Source organism: Falco cherrug, chromosome 4 (genome assembly GCF_023634085.1).
Source record: "Falco cherrug isolate bFalChe1 chromosome 4, bFalChe1.pri, whole genome shotgun sequence".
Lineage (NCBI taxonomy): Eukaryota > Metazoa > Chordata > Aves > Falconiformes > Falconidae > Falco > Falco cherrug.
In genome coordinates, this window is record NC_073700.1 from 42,726,645 (window position 1) to 42,750,638 (window position 23,994).

The 23,994-nt window shown below is 37.4% G+C and overlaps 1 protein-coding gene across 2 annotated transcripts in view; it reads right to left on the reverse strand.

Annotated features, from left to right (window-relative positions):
* GRIN2A (glutamate ionotropic receptor NMDA type subunit 2A) overlaps positions 1-23,994 on the reverse strand; it is a 192,089-nt gene that overhangs the window by 41,100 nt on the left and 126,995 nt on the right. For both annotated transcript variants that reach the window (XM_055709924.1, XM_055709923.1), the window contains exons 6-11: positions 19,734-19,939; positions 18,127-18,295; positions 17,849-18,002; positions 13,088-13,213; positions 10,749-10,978; positions 4,100-4,260 (exon numbers count right to left, since the gene is read on the reverse strand). In XM_055709924.1, coding sequence (XP_055565899.1) covers positions 4,100-4,260; positions 10,749-10,978; positions 13,088-13,213; positions 17,849-18,002; positions 18,127-18,295; positions 19,734-19,939 — 1,046 coding nt within the window. The remainder of the gene's footprint in view (positions 1-4,099; positions 4,261-10,748; positions 10,979-13,087; positions 13,214-17,848; positions 18,003-18,126; positions 18,296-19,733; positions 19,940-23,994) is intronic.

Here is a 23,994-nt window from a genome sequence, read left to right on the forward strand (position 1 = left end):
CTGTTCTGGAAAAGTAAAGCAAGACAAACAGAAGCAAACAAACCCAAGCAGCAACAGTAAACATAACACAATAATTAAACTACTTCCTCTTTGAAGACTTATTCTCTCTTCAAGTGGCAAAATCAATAGGATCTGTCTCTCTGGTACGGAGGTTGTAGAAATGCAGATTAATTAATGCAGCATAGACGGAAATGCTTGTGATGCATTTTTAGAATTTTATTTGATCAATAAACGTCTAAAGAACACAGAGAAGCCACCAAGGCCATAACAGAGCTGGACTGCACCCACCAAGAATATATTAGCTAATGTCTTACAGACTACACTCTTCTGAATAATGCTCAGGAAGATAACTGCCATTTCTGTATTCATTAAGGAAAAGGAACAAAAAACCCTGGAGAATTCCTGAGCTGCTAGTTCCTGCCTAAAGAGCAATCTGATGCTCTGCAGGTAGCACAGCACATGTGGCTCAGCTGATCCCTTACATGCATGAAATTTAGGGAAAAACACCAGTACATTTTTTGACAAGCTTGTAAGACTGACTACTTCCAGTACTGAATTGCATCGAAGGAGGGACAACATTTTGCCATTTTGAAAAATACTAAGCAGTACTTCAATAACAAAGTGCATGAGTTTTTCTGCCTTTTAATAGGCCTGGCTGCAAACTGATACCTTGAAGTGATAAATACAGAAAGTTCTGCTGTTGTTCAAATGGTGTTTCAGCAGCTTTCTGAGACCATATCTGTGCATCTCAGAAATAAGAACGCTATTGACAAGAGCCAGATATTACTGAGACTATATATTTTTTTCAATATTTTCAGAAGCAAAGGTTGATTTCTTATCAAACAAAGGGGAAAAGCCCATACAGCTGATAAATTTGCCTTCACCATCGATAGCAACAAGCCTTCATGAGTAAGCTGCAATGAATCCCCCCCGGGAAGTCACCTGGAGGAGCAGGTACAACGTCAATGTCTGTCTAAAGCAAAAATCTAATTTCCATTTTGATTTGTAGCATTTCCCTGTTGATTTCCTTCTAGAATGATCTTAAACATTTTTGATGCTATTTTAACAAGATAGGTCCAAGCCTACTGCCCATGTAGCAAAGTTGTTTGTTGTGATTGAAAAAAAAACAACAAAGGCAGATGCTTTCCTTGTAAGTTAGTTTCTGAAACACTCCTAGCTTCACCTCCCGAAGACGGAACCACTTATACATATTTCTATCCTTATTTCTGCTCTTGAGGTTTTTCCTGGCCACATTAGTGACTGGGGTGAAACAGCTGATTTTTCACTTCTTGTAAAGAAGATAGAAACCCCAGTTTGCTTTTCAATTTCTTTTCAGAATAAGGAAAGGGACATGAGTATGTCTGCAGCCAAAAAGACACCTTAAAGATATCTGTGCATCTGAATCTTGTCTCCTTCCAGTTCAGCCCAATAGCATGTATTAAACACAACAGTCTCAAAGATCAGGATATTCCCAACACATCTCAAAAGGCTAACACTAATCAAAGCTGATCAAAAGGCCTAAGAGTTTGAGATACAACAAAACCAGACTGACCTGTGATGAGACTACCTGATAGTTTGATTCTATTTAGATCAGATGCCACATGTATAGCATTAGTCAGTCATTAGATATTGCCTGATTGCTGGCATTTTTTGCTCCATCTTAAAACTACAATCAGACACTATATATAAGGAATAAAACTTATGTCTTCAATTAATCAAAAGTAGTTTTAAAAGTGATATTGGAAATACATACAGTTTACACAAACATTATTCAGGAATAACACACGTACTATTTATTTTGATTCACAGCAGCAGTTATGAACCAGACAATCCTTGCAAGTCCTTCCCAGGTCTGTAGTTTATGACTATAATTACCAGGTATCCACAGCTGCGCAGAAGCAGCAGGCTTTACCGTATGTACTAAAAATTGCTTGTTGTATGCTACCAATGATGAGCATGAAAAAAGAAAAAGAAGAAAACTACAGGAAGAGCTTTGACAAGAGATAAAGGTAAAACAGACAAAATATCTGTAATAAGGTAAGCAGAATACATACATACTGAAGAGGAAAATAGAAATTCACATATATTTGCTTAAGAGCAGAAGCAGTTTGAGAAAGGAAAGACAGGTCATCCTCAAAAGAGTGACAGCAACGTAGGCTCCGTGGGGTAAGATGTATTAAAAATCATGGGATTAATCACAGTAGGGAAGGTGAAAGCTTGATCAAGTCCAGATAAGGATGAAAGGGCAAACTTTATATGGAAGAGAGCAATTATCTGGTGAAATAATTCATGAGGGAGAAAGAAAGAAGATACAGCATTGGTATACATAAAATGAGAAAAAGTTATGAATACTGAGGAACAAAACAGAAAATTTGGTAGAAAAAGTGAAAAATTATGTTTTTGAAGAATACGAGTCTGAAAGCAGCTGGTGGCATGCTGTTTAATCCTTCTGTAGGTGCCGTCAGACAAAATATGAAGAGGCGCAGCTGTATGTAGCAGTTATTTATATTGATCTGAAAAACACTGCACATGGCAGCTTATTTGCACCATCTGCTACAGAAATGTCAGTCAAGGGGAGCAAGGCAGACACCTGGGGGTGTCCACACTGAGAAATCACTTAGAAGAGGAAAGAAACTCCAGCCGGGGGAAAAAAATAATCTATAAAAAATGAGTAGCTTATGCTGTCAAAAGGACTAAAGCTTTTGAGGAAGAGCAGCAGCTGGCACAGGAGCAGCCAGCCTGAGTTTTAGTGGATGTCTTGAACTTGCCTGAAATGAGATAGCCCCCGCATTTTCATGCTTAACTGTCAGACAGGTGCCCTGATTTTAAAGCTAACTGCAGTTTTTCAGGGCTTTCAGTAGTACAAATGGCTGGTGAAAAGTACAAGGAATATACGCCACCTAAATAAACTGTCCATCCAACTGAATAAGCCCTAGCAAAGGCTGAAATTAAGGACAGCAGCTTTCAAAATTCACAGCAGGAATGGTAGCATTCAGCAGACTATCTATAATGCACAATGTAGCAGTCACCCATGAAATACAACCTGCACAGGCTTGGCTGGAGAAGGTGATCTGCGTCCACTTTGGAAGACCTTGGGCAAGGTTCATCTCACATTATGTTACATGACTATCTTAGGGTGGGACAAACCATGCCTGATAAATGCCATCTGAGAATGCCTTCAGAAAGAGCAACAGAGGGAGTCCAGGCAGCAACACAGAGACAGCAGAGAAGGAAACAGTATTAAAAGAAGGGAACCTGCATTCTAAGGAAAGATCTGGGGACTTCAGGGATTTTTCATAAGAAATACGTTACAATCCCCTACATGTTTGGCAGATAGAAAGTAAAAATTAAAAGGACAAGCAGTTCCCAAAAAAGGAGCAAAAGTAACAGCTTAATTTAGTGTAGGAAAAAATGTGTCCTGTGTTCTCCATAAATAATAGCAGGTGAGATGGGCCTAATATTTGCTAGAATATTTACCAGGTTTTCCAGAAGGAGGATTAGATAGTACATTTGAGACTATCTCTTCTCAACAGGTTTCATGAAGATTGAAGTCCATACTTCAGATGTAACAGTAAATGTACAGGGCCATGCTGATTAGAGGAGGGAAGAAAATGTAAGAGTGGACCTAAAAGCATACCAAAGGGATGGGATGTTGAAGAGAAATAACAAATAGCTGCACGCTGGCCAGACAAACAAGCTTTGTCAGAAATTCACCCTGCAAAAGCACATTCCTGAGAGTGAGTTCTGCAAAGATAATGAGGGATTGTACAAAACACCATGTTCTGTGTTGAGCCCCCACCCAAATCCGGGTCCATCTGTACCATCTCCCTTTAAATTTGAGAAATGCTAATTCTGCCTTTGAATCTGCTTTATATAGGACATTGAAGCTTCCATGCAATTTTAAAATAGTCATACAAATCGCAGGCAACCATTTTCCTTTCTGGTATCTGTGCAGTGCAGTTAAAAAAACACAAAAGAGCCATGTAGTACATAGCATGCCTGACACCAGTCTGTTCAGTATCACAGTATGTACAGATCAATATTTCTCAGTTTCTGCAAAGTCTACAGTATTCTTTAAAATCCATGAAAAAAAGCTTACCCAGTTTTCAAGCTGACTAAGGCATCTTCAACTCCTTTCTGATTATACTTTGTCATGTAAAGGTGCATATCAGGGTAGTTGTTTCTGATATTCCTCTCTGTGCTTCCATTTGGGACAGTTCCAAATCGGAAAGGAGGTGAATAATCATACGGCCTTTGGAACTAGAGAGAAAAGGGAAAAGCAAAGCATTTCAGGCATTCAAAACGTGAAGGAGGGCGATTCCAGGTTGCAGAAACCAGAAGCTGTATAAACTGCCTCAGATTTCTTCTAGGCACATGCTGTGGGTTAATTCATCTCTATTATACCAGAAATCGTGACTTTGCACTGATGGAACTTAACAGAAACATCTATATCCAAAGTAAAAGCAGATTAGTTTTGCCACTCTAATGTGACTTTCTCCCATGCATTTTAATATGGGAGGACAGCAGAAACGGGAGCAGAGATGCTGGAAGGTGTTCCTCATCTGCCAGGATCTCCCTGGAGAACCCAAACTACAAGCCGACGCACTGGCAAAGTGCGATCAAAAGGAAACTGTTTAGTTGATAGTCATTTAACGGTCCCACCTCGGCTGAGACGTGGAGGGTTCCCACCCCAGGAAGGGGAAAGGGCCACCTGCCCTGCTGCACAGGGAGCCCAAGGCACTGCCCAGCCAGGGGTGCCTGCAGGGAACCCGTGTGCAGGGCCAGGGCTAGGCCCAGGGCCGGCCTCCCTTCCACCGCTGTGCCTCAAGGGGAATACACCCCTTTGCATCGTCCCCCGGGGCTCCGCAGCTATGGCACTTGACATGAAGAGGGCCTCTGGAGCTCTCGCACCTGTAGTCCTAGTCCCTACTTCTTCCTATGAGTGACAACTACAGACCACTCGCTTGAGGGCCGGCCGGTTTGTTCTACAACTTCACCTTCTCGATGGCTATTGCATCAGCACAGACAAGCCGGGGGGTATCTGCAAAGGGGTAACACCAGCTCAGGGCACACCCAGGTTTCAGTTTGGAAATCATTCAGATAATCTCAGATAAACTTTTGCTAACAGACCTGAACATTTTATATGTGCCCTTTCAATATCTCCCTGTCACCAAGTGACTAGGATTAAGTTAAAATGATTCTTTAAGAAATACATTAAAAAGGTCACTCAAATCAGAGGAACTATTGGCTAATGTGGAAATTCAATTGAGCATCGATAAAAGTAGTCACCCATGAAATCCAAGGTAAAATGAACTCTGTTTTCACTGTTAAAGTTTGAAGAGAAATCTATGCACCCTGTGTTGCAGGAGATGGCTAATATTCATATAGACGCTGCTTTCTTTGGGCTACCTATGTAATACTTCTCTTTTTAAACTCTAGTCTCCGTGCATCAAGAACTCCCAGGATCCAGTGCCAATTTGCCAAGAGAATACAAATAGGCTTATACAAAACCTGGGAGCATTTTCAATTCCATCAAACCTTGACTGTGAAATTATTGCTGCAACAATATTTTCATGTTACAGAACTACAATTAAATGTTTCATTTTAATTAAGCATATTTTGACAAAGCATAAAGGAATGAACTCTATTTTTCTCTATTCGTTTAGCTAACAGATGTCTTACTTTTCTCATTTTCCCTTTTCACAGCTTTACTGTTTAAATTATTACTTTGCTATTACTTTACACATACTAATTGACCCATGCACTAAAATTACACTGTGTTCTAGTCATGGTTCTTAGTCTATATTTGCTGTCTCCTTTTTTGAGTTTATTATGCAGCAACTGAAACAAACCCTGCTCTTAAATATATGTCCAGAGATTCTACTGATATAGATGTGGCCTGCTATTAACTTTATTTTAATCCACAGGCAATGAATCCCTGAAGTTGTGAGGTGGCTCCAGTATCTCCTAATATCTGTATCAGATTTGCCAGTCAATACAACTGGAAAAAATAATTAAAAAAACCAACTTTGATTTCAAGACCTGTGGAAACTGTTGATGCTCGTACAGCTGACATTTTTTTTGAAATTCAGCTGTGGTGAACATTCCACAAGCTCAATTCCTAATCCTGGAGTATGGCAGGTGAATTAGAGGAACAAGGAGATTATGGTGGAGTATCCAAGTAATTTGGAAATGGAGTTTGGTTGTAAATACTCTCACTTTCCAAGACCATTCATTATATGTTTAAGATGCTGGGAGGCGTCTCCTCCCACAGGAACAGGTAATGAATTGAGGTATCTATCCCAAACTGAACATTCATGGAATACAAAGATACTTCTGCAGGTGAGCAGAGATTAATAAAAAGTACTAATTCATCCAAAGATCACAAGGATAACAAACAGATGAGTAGTTCCAAACACCATCCACAGACTGAAATTTCTTGGCACAAGACACCCAACGAACACATTTTAACAGTCATAAGGATATAATAATTTTGAAACGATTGTCTGCTACTACTGCCTGCTCACAGACTATTTGTAAAGAAGAAAGGGTTTACAATCTGTTTACTAGCACTGCACCCAAAACTAGAAGTGTATGAAGTTCTCACCAATAATTTTAAACTTATGTTGCCTGAACTGGCGTGTCCTGGAGAAGCACACAGGCTCTGGGACTGCAGCAAAGATCTATGCAGCAGGCACGAGACAAGAAAGAGAAAAGGACCAGGTCTCTACATGTACTTATTGTCCTTGAATCTCCACGATAGGAAATAAAATACATCATGTCTGTTAGGAAGTAATTTTCTTCTTAGACATTTTCTGAAATGCTGATTTTTTGAAATCATTAATAAAACCCTTAAATTGACTGCACAAGCCCTCTGCTTGAATCGCAGTTGTGGAGAGATCTGCTGTTACTCAGAAGACTCAGCACTTCATTCTTGTTTCCCCATGCTCTGCCAGCTACCAGAACTGTGGCACTGGACAACAAAACTCCAGTCTTGTGCTTCTGCTTTACGTATGTGCCTCGATAAAACTGACAATTCTGTTAAGTCAGTAACATGATCTTTCACAAACATTAAATACTGACAATCTGAAGATCTGCATGCTTGCATGAAAAGGCTGGCATTCAGGGCAGTTGTTTGTTATTGTTCTGGAGTATTTTAAGGTGCTGTGGAAAACATTACTAAAATAGTAGAAAATAGTAAATATTCTCCGTGGGCTAACACAGATATTAAAAGGAATTATGGCTGGTTTGAAGTGATAGAAAAACACATATATTTGAACTTTCTGCTTTCTTGTTTTACCAGATGGAAACCACTGACAATCTGATTTCTGATCTTTGAAAAACATAGCTATTAGTAAGGCTATTATAATCATCTGACTGCATACTGAAATGCAGTTGATAACCCTCATAAAGCACTGTAAAGGTCTAATGTTGAAGTGGAGAGATGGATTGGGATACGAGGGTCACCCTAACTATCCCATGCTGCCTTTAGACCTCAGCCTGTTCTGCGTTCACACATACATATCTCTGAGAAACTATAGAACTTGTGACATCTTATTGCACAAAGGTACAAAGCCAAAATTACAAGAATACTGTAAATCTTGCAAAAATAAGGAACCTGTAAATGGCATAATTAAGGCTTCCTACTAAGGTTGAAAAGAACCCCTTAGACCACGCGCACCTGGGGCATTTCTTAAATGCAACTGTGTGGACGAATCACAGCAGATAAAAGCTTTGCAAGACAGTTCTGTCCACTGGCATTTACTTTCCCTTAGTAATCTCGTCTCTATTTCATTACATGAAAAAGGCACAGTCTCAAAAGTAACAAGTGCTATGAACACCAGCTTTGCTGGATACTTTTGGACTAATTTTCTGTACCTTTTTATGAACACAAAGCTTTTGAAAGTCTTTTACATACACAGGAATGTCAAAATATAATTTTCTTCTCATTTTCTGAGTCACTGGAGTTTATTAACACCCACCCCTAGTAACTCCAGTACATGCTGTGCCACGTATTTCTGGGTGACACATAGATGACATGGCATTCAGAAGTTCACTAGCAACATTATGAAGGTTGAGGAGACTATCAAGAGGTCTTCAACCAAAGGGTAAATAGCACATTACCATGCGTTCCACAAACCTGGTGAAACACGCTAGTGTAACACATTTCCTGAATGGGAAGATACTGAATGCTGAAGGCGAGAGATGACTGCTCAGACAGAGAAAGCTCTTCTCCTGTAGTTTATCTATCTGTGCATTCTTTCCTCTGTAGTCTGTCACATACGGAGCTGGATCGAGAAACCCCAGTACCTCTTACTGGGAATACTTTGACAAAAAAGCTTGACTCTTCAGTTGTGGCGGTAGGCAAAAAGGGCAAGGGCAAGAACAGTACACTGATTTACCAACAACAGAAGTTTTTTCAGAAACTTATTAGACTTCTAGACACTACTTAAAATTAATTTTACCCATACTTCTGTCCTTTCTTACTGGCCTTTCCCTATTACCGCTTTGCTCTTGCGGCAAGGGTCAGCGTTCTCTATTGAGCAATAAAACTGTTGCAAGTTCCAGAACTGTTCTCCTGCTAACAACCTCACAGCAACAAGGCAGAGAGGGATGATAAATAATTTAACATGAATCAGACCATATTCCCTTAAATTATCCTTAATTATTTGGATTTTTTAAATCCAAGAAACCTCATGGTTGTGGAGGAGGCAAAACCTGTGTAGGACAAGAAGAATGTTTTTAGATCACTGCTTTTATGGACCTCTAGCTTGTTTAAATTAATTGGGAAAGTCATGGTTCCCCTGATTTGTCTTTATATGCTTCAGGCAAAATCTGAAGAACTGTAAAATAAAACGAAAGGTGACAAATCAAACAAGTGATCAGCAGACCACACAAAAACAGATGGTATTTTCTGATTCAAGTATTTTTCTATTTTTATTTGATTTTTGTGGAAATAAAATCCTACTTAGAAGAGAGAATGGAAAAATGACAAAAGTAAGGAAGTTATTACCCAAAAGCTACAGAACAAACACTGACATTTTCCCAGCCCATAGGTGAGAGTGGCGAACAGCCAGCAAGGAGAGGAAGATAAGGGTGCACTGGCAGACCCAATGCTAGTGCTGTGCCAGCTGCAGGCCAAATCCTGCCAAAGCCAAGACTTCCCAAGAAAACACTCTGTACTTTCTCACAAACAGGAGAAAGGCATTTCTCAAATGCTTTTTTTTATCCCCAAGGGAAGAACACCTTTTATCTGTCTTATACTAAGAATATTATCCTAAAACAGAGTATATTTAACAGTCTTTATACTCTTTCAAAGGTTTAGTGACAACACAACTTATTGAAAACAAAATTACTATCATTTCTTGTTTCTTTTTATCTGTCTTTCCTCTAGCCATGTTTGCAATTCATGCTTTGATACTTCAGGTGATCAATCAAAGGCTGGTCATAAAAAGTGGTTAAAACAAAAAACAGACACAAGGCTATCAGAGCTGTCACTTTTGAATAACAATTTTCTTTTTTTTCTGTCCTTTGGGAAAAGTCTCTGGTGAAGTTCTCCCCTGTGCTATACTGTATTTAATTATTACTTCCCAATGACAATATTTAGTTTCATTTTAAAACAACTGAGCACAAACAGCATGCCCTTCATGTATGTTGTGCATATCCATCACAACAATAATTTTGCAAATGGACTGCAATCCCTCTATGCAATACAGCTATGAAAAAGCAGTCACACAAATGATTTTTTTAAAAAAAAAACAAAACCAAACAAAAAAAATCAACAAAACAAAACAACAAACACCGAACCTGCTAGCTTTTTGATTTATAAAGCTATTGATTAAAATTCACAAGTACAAAGATCTGGGAATTGTACTTGCAGCAGAAGAAAGTTCAGTCAAGCTAGAACTTGAATATGAAAAATAAGTATATTTATTATTTGTCAGTTTCAGTGAAACTCCAGTAGGGTTTAAGCAAACTGTCAGTCTGCTGCTCAACGTGAAATCCTCACCGAAGTTCTTGAATTAGGAAAGCATCTTCCACAAACACATCAAAATATCCTCCAATATATAAAATCCTCCATAATGTACATCTCACTTCAGTGTGATAACACAACCCCCCAAATTTTATCTGTTTATTTTTCCTATTTACTGTTGTCATTTTATACAAGTAAAATAATCAAACATTCACAGACCATATGGCTCACTTTTTATCATTTCTCTTTGTTCATTTCTGCTAGTACCACTTTAAACAAACTCTTTCTATAACTTCCTTGCACACTACATAAAAAATAAAAAGACATTTATTCAGGAGCATTATCTGGCTTCCAATAATTACTGGATAGTTGCTGATTTTATGAAATTTTTGTCAATTAATATATTATTAATATTTCACACAGAGATGTTCAAATAATTTTAAAAATGCCTTCCCTGCATTCTAACTGGCTTTTTCATTTTTCAGGCTGTTGTGTATTGGGGAAGTATTCCTTTTAATTAAACATAATTTTAATCACAACATAAAGGTACTTTTCAATTAATGCAGTTACTTTTGAAAAGGCAACTCAAAGACTTTGAAAACTATCTCATATTTTCATGCTTTGGGTGTTAAGTTTGCTAGTAAAGGGTTACACTCAAATGAAACTGTCCAGTTTTAGCTTATTATCTTGCTCAGAGTATTTTTTAGCACAAAGTACAAATTTGTAGAAGGATTGTGAAGAATGGACATTGACCTCTTTTGAGCTGAAGACCTACCTTTTTATCACTCAGTCCAGTCACTTGATCAACAAATTCCTCTTGGATCATAAATGCAGCTAAGTTGGCAGTGTAACTAGCCAGGAAAATGACAGCAAAGAAAGCCCAAACTGACACCATGATTTTACTTGTCGTCCCTTTGGGGTTTTGCACAGGCACGGAGTTGTTGAATACCAAGCCCCAGAGCAACCACACAGCCTTTCCAATGGTAAAGGATGGTCCGTGGGGATCTGTCATTGCAAAAAACAGTTATCCAAGTTGCAGTTAAATTAAACCTTGGCAAGATACCCTACGTAACAACAACAAATTATTCACAAAGACATGGTTAAAAAATATTTCAATGCATATTTAATGTACTCTCAATGGAATCACGGGATTTACCATAGGTACTCTTTATTGTAATGACATTAATTTCCAGATTTGTAAAAAAAATTCAATATTTTTCTATGCCTCATTTAGTTCAAAAGTTTTAAAATGAAAATAGAAAGCAGAGTTTTGGAGAAGCAAACTGGTACATCTCTTGCAGTAAGGTACGCCCCACAGTGCTGCCTCTTCCAGTGTTCTGTGCCAGCAGACGTGCAAAATGGAAAACTGGGTTTAAGTCTTAATGATTCAGTTCTAGTACTTTTCTCACCCAGATTATTTTTTATTATCTCCAGTCTTCCAACATCATGCTTTTTGAAGTTTATGTAAGCGTATTTAAGATCAAAATGTGTGCATGTGTCACCTACTTTTAAGCAACTTTGGACTCAGGATACATCAGTAAGTCGACACAAAGGAGCTACCTGTATAGATACGTAACTTAGAGCAAACCAGCCTCTGGCTACCTCACATGTTCAGAGCCAGTTCCATGGTTAATTCAGGCTAATCCTGTCCCTGCTAATTCATTCTGCGTTTTTGTTATTCCTGTTTTCAGTTAGCTTTTTATTCATCCCAAAGCAAGAAGCGGTCAGCACGATGCCCTCATGCCCACATAGTGGCAGAAATGTATTACAAACTCTGATTCAGTTATTAATTTAATTATAATTTATTTTAATAATAATATAATTATTATTAAAGGAATAAAACCTGAAGTGGGTATACTCAGTGCATGTTCTCATTTCAGCAGAAATCCGCTCTAATACAGTGCAAATTTTTCACAATGCAATCAAGCACATCTTAGTTATCCTCTTTCCATTCTGCAGCAGTGCTAAGAAGATAGAGTGCAGTAAAACAAACACAATGGAGCTGACTTTTGGTTTATGAAAGTACCTTCTAGAGCCATTTAAGACTTAGCTGATACAGGGATAATATGCATTTTCTGAGCAACAATGATAAGGAAAATATATGCCAAGAATGCAGTCTAAAGTTCTTTTTAAGCTACTGGAGATTTTATCACCATGGAGCTTCATTCTGCCAAGAATGCCTAGGGAAAGGAGCAATCTACATAAAGATTGCCATTTATTTTAAGCTTCCCATGTTTCAAATGAACAGCAGCTGGACTTGTGGCCAGTCTCTAGAGCTAAATTAGGATGGGCTAGTGGCATCATATGCTTTTGTAGCTGTAAGTACACTAAATGATCAGTTATTACCGTTAGCTTGTAATAGTCTCCAGAACTGTGTTCCCCAAGCTGGAAGATCTCTTTTTATAAAATAAGGCAAGTAGGATTTAGAAATTAAAAACAGGCTGCACTCTCAACTGTAAGTAAAGAAAGGGAAGGATGAGGGCACCACAGTACATGGAATCCTCATTCTCAGGTCAAAGTGCTAATAATATACAACTGCAGCTTTCACTGAGAAAGGCAAGCTCTGTATTAAATTTGCTGTGCTGGTATATTTTGAAAATGAAGTTTCTATAACCATGGATGCTACACAAAAAGAAGTGATGCCCTTCTGCCACTGGCCTCATTTCAAGGCTGAGTTCACCAGACTTTTTGTAGGAGCTATATAAAAGTATATCTAACGTAACTGCTATTTTCCATGTTATCCACCAAACCATACCAGTTTCATAATTTTTTCTGAACTAACTGAATTCATAAGTGTCAGCAGTCTGTAGAACATATTCTAATACTTGTTTAAGCTGACACTATAACTGGTACAGTATACTAACCAAACACTGCCCGAATATGACTTTCTGATATCACTTACCCTTCTATATGTCTTTATTCCACCGAATTAGAATGCAAACATGAGTGTATAAGCCCTCAAGAAATCATATTTTAAATGAAGAGAAAACATAGTTTTGTAGCTGCTTTTAGTGTTTCATTCTGACTTTACGTTTATTTTAAAAGATGGTGGGCAAGGGATGGGAAATACATTTTTTTTTATAGTTCTAGAGTTGTGTAAAATGCAAAGCTTACCTCTCCCTTGTGCTAAGTTCCTGTTATATCCTACAGGACTAAAGTACTCAAATATAAAGACAGCCATGGCAGACACAATGAGAAGCATCACAAACATCATCACCCAGACAGAAGCACTAAAAGGCTCTGCAGCAAAACAGACAAAAGAAACAGAAACACAGTTCATTAAACCAGTTGCAGCAGAAGGATTCTAATGTCTTTGGCTAGGCAAGCCCAGCAGCTTTCTTTACATCTGCTTTTACCAACCAAAATGCTAGCAAGTAACTAAGTAGCAATATATAAAGAACTGCTGTTTGTGTATACACACAAGATTCATAAAGTCAAAATCTTGAAAGTAAGTTTCAATTCAAGACCAAAGGCTGCACACTTCTCTTCGACAAAGCCTTCACGGACGCTGAGTGGCAAATGCTTGATTTGACCTGCTGTTTATTCAGTCTCCAGTCAGGTAGCCCATTACTACCTGTCCTATCTTACATGCATTTATCAACAGAATGGTCCAACCATTACCACTGTGTTTCTGCAGAGCAAAAGCAATTAAGCATATGTTTAATACATTTGGTAATTCAGTGAAGTAGACTTCTCTCTCGTTTTGTATTCAACAAAAAATGTTAGGGAAAAAAGGCTAAATACTTGCTTTCAAACTATTTTTTTTTGTTTCAGAATTTTTTCTCTCTCTCTCTGTTCACTTTCATCTACCTGCAATGAAGATGTTTTTACCAATTTGCAAAGACATCCTTTTGAAAGTCTCATTCTCATCTGGAAGCAAATTTCTGAAATCAAAAGTGTTTTTTTTATGGAAAACAATATCAGTTTGAAAGACAGACAAACCATGATTAAGTAAAAGAAATACCTTGGAACAGAAAACTGAAAGCAGTTCTAATTACCAGGCTAAGCACCAATGGATATGGTAATAGCATGCAGTAACACAAGGTTCGTAGGTATCGTCTTGCCCCATCACAAATTTCAGGAGTCCTTGTGGTAGCTGCCATGGTATAGTGATAGATGTAAAAAAAGGTTTTGCATGGCAAACTAGTATCTCTTTATTAGGTCAGCTTATTTGGGTGCATTTTATATCCTAATTTTGGTAGCTAACGCAAGTGAGAACATGCTCTGACATGTGAGGAAAAAAACCCTTAGTACACTATTTCAGATTAGGACAGAATCAAGAAGCACTCAAAATTACACAAAATTAGTGTGTTCCAATGCTTCGCCTGTTTTTGAAAGCCCAAGAGGCTCCTCCATCATAACTTCTTCATTCTTTGAATTTAAATTAAGACTTGCACCACGGAAAATTCTTCCTTCATCGCAGGAAATGATTGTGAGTGAGACCTGAGGTGTGCTAAGACCAACAGCCCCATCTGAACCTCGTCCGTTAGCACGAGTGATTCACCCAGAACAAGAACAAAGTGTAATAATTTGGGCCCAGGCATGGAAAATTCATGAGATCATTTGCCTTTGCTACAATTTCTTCAAATATTTGGAACCAAGAACAAATTCCAAATAGCCCCACTGGTGATTTTGGATGTGAACTGAAAAGGCAAAGCAGGGAAATTTTAAGCCAAACTGTTCATTTTTTGTTTTAGAATAAAAGTTAAGGAACAGTTTTGAGGGGGTTGTTTTATTATTTTATTTTTCAGAGAGGTTATAAAGTTTTGTCAATTACTACAATTATTTGTTTGGAAGAGAGTAGTAAGTTAGCAAAGTAATAGAATTCTTAAAAGGCAGAGAAGATCCACTCATGCAGACAGGTAAAGGACACTGTGTATATACAGTTAGTAACAAATATTGTATGAATTCACATATTACCTGGATTAAATTGGAATTCACATAAAACTATCATACAATTTTGACAGAATTCTCACAGAAGAAAGTAAGGCTGCTAAAAACTGATAAAAGCAACAGTGTAGAAACGGTGATGGTAATTTTTCAAAATCTAAATAAGGCAAAGGGCAAAACAAGCTGATATGAAAAAGTGAGCTATAAACAGTTTAAGCAGAACACTTTAATAATTTAAGCAGTCTGGTAATAAGGTGGAGGATTAGAAGAAGCAATAGGAAAATAAAAGCTATTTAAAATAGATCGAAAAAGATTGAAAAAGATTGAAAAAGTACAAAATCAATTGAATAACAACGTTGATCTTCCTGTCATATTAGAGATGAAATTACAAATTCAGCACTGTTTTTTGATTCTCAAAGGACAGAAAGAGAACTTCCCTCAGGCAAGCAGCAGTTTTTATAAGATTTTTCAATAAAGGTATAATAAGGCAGAAAAATACTAATATATGACTTGCTAGTACGCTTCAAATGATTGGTGATGGAGAATATCAAGCAACGGAAGAGATGTCTTACTCCACTAATGTCAAGTTTTACCTCTCACCAACAAAACCAATACTCGAACAATTAAAAATAGGGGCATAGGCTTCCTATTCTACCAGTGCCTCAAAAAAAGAAAACTGACCTCACCTATGAACTCTTCCCCTTTTAAAAACACAGCCATATGGATTTGAGCTTTCTTTTATTTTGTTTGGTTTTTTAAACAAAGTTGAATCAAACCACCACAAAATCTTTAAAAAAATTATTTGTGCATCTAATATATATGAGTTTTAGTACAATATGAAAATGTTTCAATGTGGATAAAACGCTCATTTGATGAAGACACCCACGTCAGAATCAGAACACAGTAGCTAACGAGGAAGAGGCTGGCCCCATCAGTTGCTTAGTCCTACTGGACACAATTGCTGAGCGGAATATCTAGGTCAGACAAAATCCTGTACTTCTCTACATTTGTAGTAACAAATCAGAAGACCAGATATTTCATGAACTGTAATCAAGTGCTATTTAAAAATATATATATACTGGTTTTGGACAGATATTAAGTATTTTTTTTAAACAATTATGTCAGATGATGCTATTCTTAGACATTCACTTAACTGAAACAAAATCAGTCTGTGAATAAACTCAGTTATTCGCCTGATAGTATTTTGCATGGCAAAGCATCTTACTACTATGCACACATTGAAATACACAGTCAGTTCCAGTAAAGTGGCAGTTCCATCTATGTCTAGAAAATCAGAACATGCTTCTGAGAGCACAGATTTGATTTACTAGTGCAGTATATCAGATTTCTTCAAAAGTAATGCTATTCTATAGAGATTTACAAGAAGGGGTTATTTTTACTTTTTGAATTATATGTACGTCCAGCTACACTAATAACATTAAATGCATTTCAGAAATCTAAGAACTGTTGTGCGAAATGCAAAAGCAGCCTCTCCTTTGATGGTAGCTGTAAGTGGGTTTTTTAAGAGGTAAGCAGAATCCACAGTAAAAATCAACTGCACTTGCAGTACCTTTTTCAGCACTTATATTTCAAATGATCATTTCAACATGCTGCAACTGCAATTTAAAACATCAACTTTACAAGTCAATGACTTATAGAAATGAGAGACACTATCTGAACATTGTCATTAAAAGTACAACCTCCCATAATTTCATTACAAAGTCTTCCATTCATTAAACAAAAAATATTAACCAACCACAAAATCTCTTTATGTATCACTGCATTTGGGAAGCTGTTTGATTACTCACTGTGTTATACTTATTTGCATCACCTCTGTAACGTTCCTTTATGGAACAGGTATGAAGAATAAGCTCTGTGGCTAAATGATGATTCTTCTGCAAGAAAACCCAATTATTTGCCCATGTGTAGTTGATACTACACCAATAATCTGCTCCTTGATGGCTATAAGTGATTTCAGTGAAAGTGAAGAACTTACACTTAGCAATCTAAAAAGCAACCATACAATCTGTGATGTAAAAATGGCATCACTGCTGACCCAATGGACTTGAACATATTAAACTGTTCCATAAGATATCTGGAAAATAACGATTATTATTTTTTTCCCACTTGAACAATTTTAGTGTCACTAGCACTGTTTTCCTGTGCAAAATATCTTTAAAAATACTGGGACCAAACACACTATGAGGAAAATAACAGCATTCTGAGTACTTTTGATCCATCTCATGGCTCATTCTCTTTTCAGCTGCAGGTAAATTCAGGCTAACCACCAAATACAGAAGTAAACAACAAGCACTGAAAGAGAAGGAGAGGGAAATAATGAAAGGAGAAATAAACAATTGAAACAAGAAGCAAACAAGGAAAGATGACCAAAGTCTTTATTTATTTCTACCCCACCTCCTTTCTGCCCAGCCTTTCATTTATTTGCTATATCTCCATTGTTCAACTGTTTGATCACAACTCCACTGTTCAATCACCTTGACAGAGAAAGCACCCAGCAGCTCTCCAGGGCAGCAGAGTGGTGTTCAGAAGCCAGGGGTAACCGTTACCAAATTAGCTGTCAGATCTCTCCTAACCATAAGGAATTATCTTTTTCTTAGCTCTTCTACAAGGGGTTTTGAAAATATTTGGCGAATGTGAATGTTAAAAAGATGAAACCATTTATAACAGGCTAAACAAGTATAAATTACTTTGCAAAGCAGCATTTTTTGAGGAAGTGATTTTCCCAACTGAAGATTTTGGGGGACTCGTTCATACTGAAATCATTCTCATTGGTTTTTACTTACTGCATCTGAAACCAACAGCACTATCTTCCCTGTTAATCAGCACGTCAACACGGTACAAACTTCCCAATGTAACAAGCAAAACCTCACAGAAACATGTCAATGCACTATATAACTTAATGAACACTGAAACCGACTCTATAAAAATGCAATTACAAGATCTGGATGGGTTAAAGAGTCATACCTAGAAAAGCAGATGGTGAAACTGTGCCATTGCTCCGTGACACCATGACGCTAATCCCAGTCTCAACAAATGGCACTGAAAAGTCAACCACTTCAGAGCGCTCTTCATTAATAGTGAGAGACCCCACAGCCATAACAGCACGATGATATACCACCTGATCCACAAAGAGAAGACACCACCACCATTACTCAGTAGAGAATATCTCATTTCTCCAAAAGAATTAGAAACGAACATCGCTAAATTCTTACTTAAGAGCTCTTTTACCTAACAGAACTTACTTCACCAATCATTCCATTCCACACATTATTGACTTTTTTGCCATGTTTCCCATTAGTCACCAAATATAGGTCATATGTGAACTTGACAGTTTTAGACAACTTCTTCAAGATATCAATGCAGAACCCTTTGCAGCACTTCTTTACATTAGTTCCCTCATTCGTTGAGTTGCTGTCAACAGAGGAGAGAGAGACATAAACATTTCTACTGCCAAAACCAAAGAATCACAACAGCAAGATTCAGCATGCTGTGAAACAACATTTTGTCATACTTGTGAGTGACCATGTTTTTCTGAATCAATGGAGAAATAATCCACACGGTGCTTTATATGGTGTTTGTAGCTCTTACTAATCCTAATGCACTTGCTTGACAAGGGATGAATAGAAGATAATGTAGACCCAGCATGACATGCTTTTTACTCCAGTATCCAGCCTGGTGCACATCACTTCTCTACCAAGACATACAGTCTCATTTTGCTAATCTCTCTCTTAGGCTTAGATTAAACATTTATTATTTTTACTCTCAAGATGTAAGACCACACGTCATCTAGTAATTAGAAAACCTCCCAACATGTAAGCTATATAAAGGCACGGCGGTTCATTGTACCGAAAACAGATGCTGCACCTTTTTCTGTGCTTCAAGAAGGTGAATTTCAGGCTGCTGTTGAGTACGAAGACGAGGGCTTCCTCATCTTTATTTTTTTTCTGAAAGGTTTATTTCATAAGCCCTAGAACTTTTTAGTATAAGCATCTTCAGAAGCCAAGACAATGTTTTACAGCCTTTGAAAGAATTAAAAATTAAAATAAAATTAGTTTATAACTTGACTAAGTACAGTTATGTAAAAAAAAAAAAAAAAAATTGTTTCTCTGGATTTCAGGAAGCATGTGCACAACCACTTAGCAGTCTCTGGAAATCTTCAGAAACATGCATTATACTCCCTAACATCTGCTCAGTAAAAAGATGTTGTTATATTTAGTTCATAAATAGGTAGACCGAAGCACAGAACGGGTGAAACACCACTGACAAATGCACAATGAGAAATTTTCTACTGATTTCTAATGACTGCTCCAAAGTCATAGAACAATCAAAGCAGGGGAATTTTCTGTAGATGGTATGTCACAGTGGTATTTTATGTTCCTCTACCAGATTTCAGCATAAACATACATTTGCAATAGGAGACATTCTCTAAATTGTTGAAGACTAATTAAAGCAGGCATATTTCAACGTAACTGGAAACAATTCAGAGAGGACTCATTAAAACAATTCTATTTTAGAACACAATCTTCTTTCATGTGACTGAAAAGGGCTGATTCTAGTTGACTTCGAATTTACTATAAACTTACTATCTTGTTGTTAATTCAATTTGACTTACGTGTATATAACTAGAACCTTTCAACTTAATAAAAAGAAAAATGTGCAAACAAGAGCGTGCCATGTGGGAAAGGGAAAACAAATGAGGAAATGAAATACTGAAAGAAAAGCAAAGATAAAAAGCAAGAGGAAAAGTATCAGAAAACAATTACACAACGAAAGAAGCAAAGGAAAGAATTAATGATAATATATTTTGCATCAGAATTAAAAAAAAAAGGAATGCTGTGTATTTACTTACTTAATTTTGACAAATTTACGACATGGCACAGTGTTTTTCTGGCAACTTTCCATCAAAGGATCCACATCCTCAACAACAACAAAGGGAGCCTCCTCCAGGGTGACAATGCTCAAATGGTTATCATCTGGATCGCTGTCTGCAAAAGAGCTGTACCTTGGCCAGACAGAGTACTTCAGGCTCAGTGAATTGTTTTCCCATTTCCCCACCTGAAACACCAAGATACACAAGCTGCTGATACCTGCTTGCCCAGTTTTGACAAATGAGATCCAATAGTAAATGTGCTGTGATACAGGTACAGAAAATTACAAAGACAGATATGTTTTTTGTTACACATTACTTTAGAACTTTTTAGTATGAAGTAAGAAAATGCACTGTGATAAGACAAATAAGGAAATGTTATTTTAAGAGATAACAGCTTTATAAAGACTGGATGACATCAGTTAACACTATCTACCACCTGGCTATAGCTGCACCGAGGTCTGACATGCATCATTCCCATTTGAGACAGAACAGCAACCAGATACTCCATTAGTAATCAGGACTGATTTGCAGTAATAAGAAAATGGATCTCAAAAATAAGAAAAAGAAAACTAACCACACCCACCCACCCCAGTAGGATAACCAAGGTATCATAATATTATTTCTGTATCTTCATAAAAGAGAAGAATTTTCTATTCTTATAATTTGAAAAAACATTGGGAAAGCCTTTACCTAGGCTTCCATTGCACCTGAGCCAGGCCAAACACATTCTTAGTAAACACAATTTAATTGTGCAAGATTTAGTTCTTATTATAAATAATGTATTTTATTCTGCTCTATTTAGTGCCAGCTGTTGAGGGAGTTTAAGAAAGTGTACCCCACTTTACATTAAAATTGTCTATTTATTTACTATTATAAATTGTCCCTTCAAAACTAACACACACCTCTTGCCACTTCCAGAACACCAGAAAGAGGCGTAGGATTTAAATAAATTGAAAACTCTTAGCATTTTCTTCCTCAGATTGTGTTTAAGTACTTTGTAATCATAAATCTAATTGCATGTTTTATGCAAGTAGCAATGACAGATATATAAATAAGCTAACAGTCCACAAAATTTATAACCTAATCCATTTTAATAATTCTTCAGTTGCTTAAGCTAAACAAATAACATAATCATGAAACTGGTAAGATATTTCTTTTGCAAGGAAAATGGTGGGAATTAAGAGTACAACGACAGACTCGGGTCCTAAAAAAACTGCACAAAAAAAGTCACCTACCCTATGTCTTCTAAAGACTTTAAAACAAATCACAAAAATTCCCAAAGAACATGATCTATATTCATTCCTATTTAGGGAAGCATATAAGCACATGCCCTTTGCAGTTTCCTTTCCATCCTGTTTATAAGTCAAGACGTTTTGCTGAACTTTAATGTAGGAGGCAGAAATACCAAATCTCTATACACTTAAATTGGGTGATTCAGAATATCATAAGGGAATTAGGAATTCACGGCTAAATCAATGGGAACTGGGCACAGGATTTACACATACAGGTCTTCTATGAAATTTAACCAAAACACAGTGGATGCAGTCTTTGTGAGAAAAACTAGTTCATCCACAGGGAAAGACAACTATACCTCTGTATGAGGCAGTTATATTGCAAAAACAGTTTAATCATCAAGTTAGAGTATATAATCACATTCACAGCTGAGTGTGTGCTGGTTTGAATTAGCTTACACAGTGCCATGTATATCTATACCCCAAGTACGCCATGAAGTTGGCCATCTGGGATGGGGAGATTTCCACCCAGCTCAGGACTTCAGGCAGGCAGGGAATGTGCCAAGTAACACGATGAATTTCAGAAGTGGAAAATGTGCCCGGCTGCCTATTCCAACCAGCAAGAAGAAAAAAAAAACGTGCCTGAGGCTCAGCTGCGTTTCTGTGTTAGGACTGTAGCTGTGATAGCACCTGCCTTTCCAAATCACTCCGCACAGAATTCGGGAGGCGTCGGATCGGCCTGATCCTGAGGCACTTCCCTCGGCAAGCCACCCCCTGCACCTGCATCACTGTCACATGGACCAACAGCAGTATGAATTCATTGGATCCTATAAAAAATATAACTGTTCTGATGCTTTTAAAAGAGAAATCATGAAACTCTTTCATATACAGCTGGAGTAACTGCCATGTTATTGTTCTGAGGAAGATATAATCAGTCATATTTTTAGATGAATTTCGGGAAATGCTAATTTCTTTTGGTAATTGTATCTGTATGGAAGCATAATGTGTTTTTTGAATCTCTACAGTTAGGTCCAAAATCTTTCATCTGTTGCCTTCAATGGATTCATGTCAACATTCACTCCTTGTAGCCTTATTTAAAAAAAAAATAAATTAAAAATTAAGCTCTTGTTTCGGGTCTTAGGGGCATCCCTACCTCTCTGTCCAAAGAGGAATACTAGTGCAGTCCCAGGGTGTCACAGGGACTTCATCTGCACTTTGTGGTGCACAAATTGCAAGTGCATTGCAGGTCACCGCTGCTACCACCAGTACAATGAGTAACGCACAGTGTCAGAAAGCACAGTGAAAAAAAGTACAAGAGGAAGGTATCAATTTCCTGAAGAATGGTAGAAAAGCAAAAGGCAGAAAAAGCTCTGAAAAATCCTCCCTGGTGGGCTAAGAAAGGTGAATGAGGAAGGGTAGTAATTAGAAAGAACCTGTAGGTCACCCCTTTTGTTTGGGAAATGTTTCTGTTGGATTTGTCAGAATTAATGAATGGTTAGCGCACAGTCATTGGATTTGCTCTGATGCTAGACTCAAAAGCGAACAGTTTCCATGTTTATTTGGCATTTTTATTTTATAATAGCTATACTGTCGGAGATGACATGTTACACTTCTATCATTCTGATACAGTGCTGAATGATCAAAACACTTTTTTCTTTTAAGTGGAGGGTAAGAATTTACTTTTATACAATTAAAGCATGTGGTCAAAATAAGGGAGGATTTTTATATTTGTATTTAAAGCCTTTTAGCTTTGTTATTAAGAATAGGAATGGTGTTAATTATTTACACATTTTTTTTGTATCTTCATATATTATCTAGTTCTTTCAACATCCTTGTGCAATTGATAGTATCCCTTGTTTACAGGGTGAAGGGCTGAAATGACACAGAAAAGGTGTAGGTTAAGGAAAATTAAAACACGAGTAGGTCCCCGTCATAATAAAGAGAATTTATGCAATTGCATCTGTATGTAGGTGTCCTGCAGAATCAGCATTTATGTCACTTATGGAAGTCAGATCTAGTACTAGATCCAGTCAATATCTCTTTTGAATGCCTTCAAAACCTCCAAATGCTTAGGGGAAAAAACCAACAAATTATAACAACTACATGTACTCATTGTATTTCAGAACATTATGAAGAGGTCTGCTTATGAAGTGTAAGATTTGCGTGCAAACACAAATGTTAAGTCCCTGTGCAACACTGTTAGAGCAGCTTACCTATGACATCAAAGCAAAATATCTGAGTTAAAAAAAGCGTGCTGAGTCCTGGTTTTGCCTGTGAAGGTCATTACACATGCTGTAGAATATGAAAAAGTTCACATGTAAAATATGAAAAGTAGAATACGAAAAGTTCAGTTGCTGCTCTTGGTAGGAGATACCAGTAACATTTGAATAAACCATTTTACGGTGAAGTAGTTTACCAGTCTGGACAGTTTCAAAATTCGATTGCCTCCAGTGTTTTGCAGCACTCATTTTCAGTGTGCTACTTTGTGATTGCTGCAGCTACTGATGAACTGAAGTGAACATGGCATCCTCCCACCAAGCCTAAGCACCTAGATCTGAGGTAGAAGAGATTTGCGTTTACATTGCAGGCTTACCTACTAATATTGGTATCCCTGATGCAGATATTCTTAATGCAACATTTTATAATTTTACTGGCAAATGATTTGAACACTAGAACACACTGATTTGCAGGTGAAACTACAAACCTGCAATACAAAACCCTAGTGAACTGTGACTCTGCATACCCATCAGAGACCAGAAACAATTTCCATAGCCAGTCTTCCGAAAACTAACAAGTCCACAAAAATAAAATAGTGGTAAACTCCCATGTAGCATAGAAACACATTGCCTCTACTGTGGAAATGTTATCACTACAGCGAGGAATATTATTTTTTCCATCTGTGGCCTAAAACTTCCTACCTGTACTTGATCAGTCTCAAGGGAACTCATTGCCATTCAGAAGCTTTTTAGTATCTGCTCAGTCTTCAAGCCATCGCTGCTTGAAAGAGG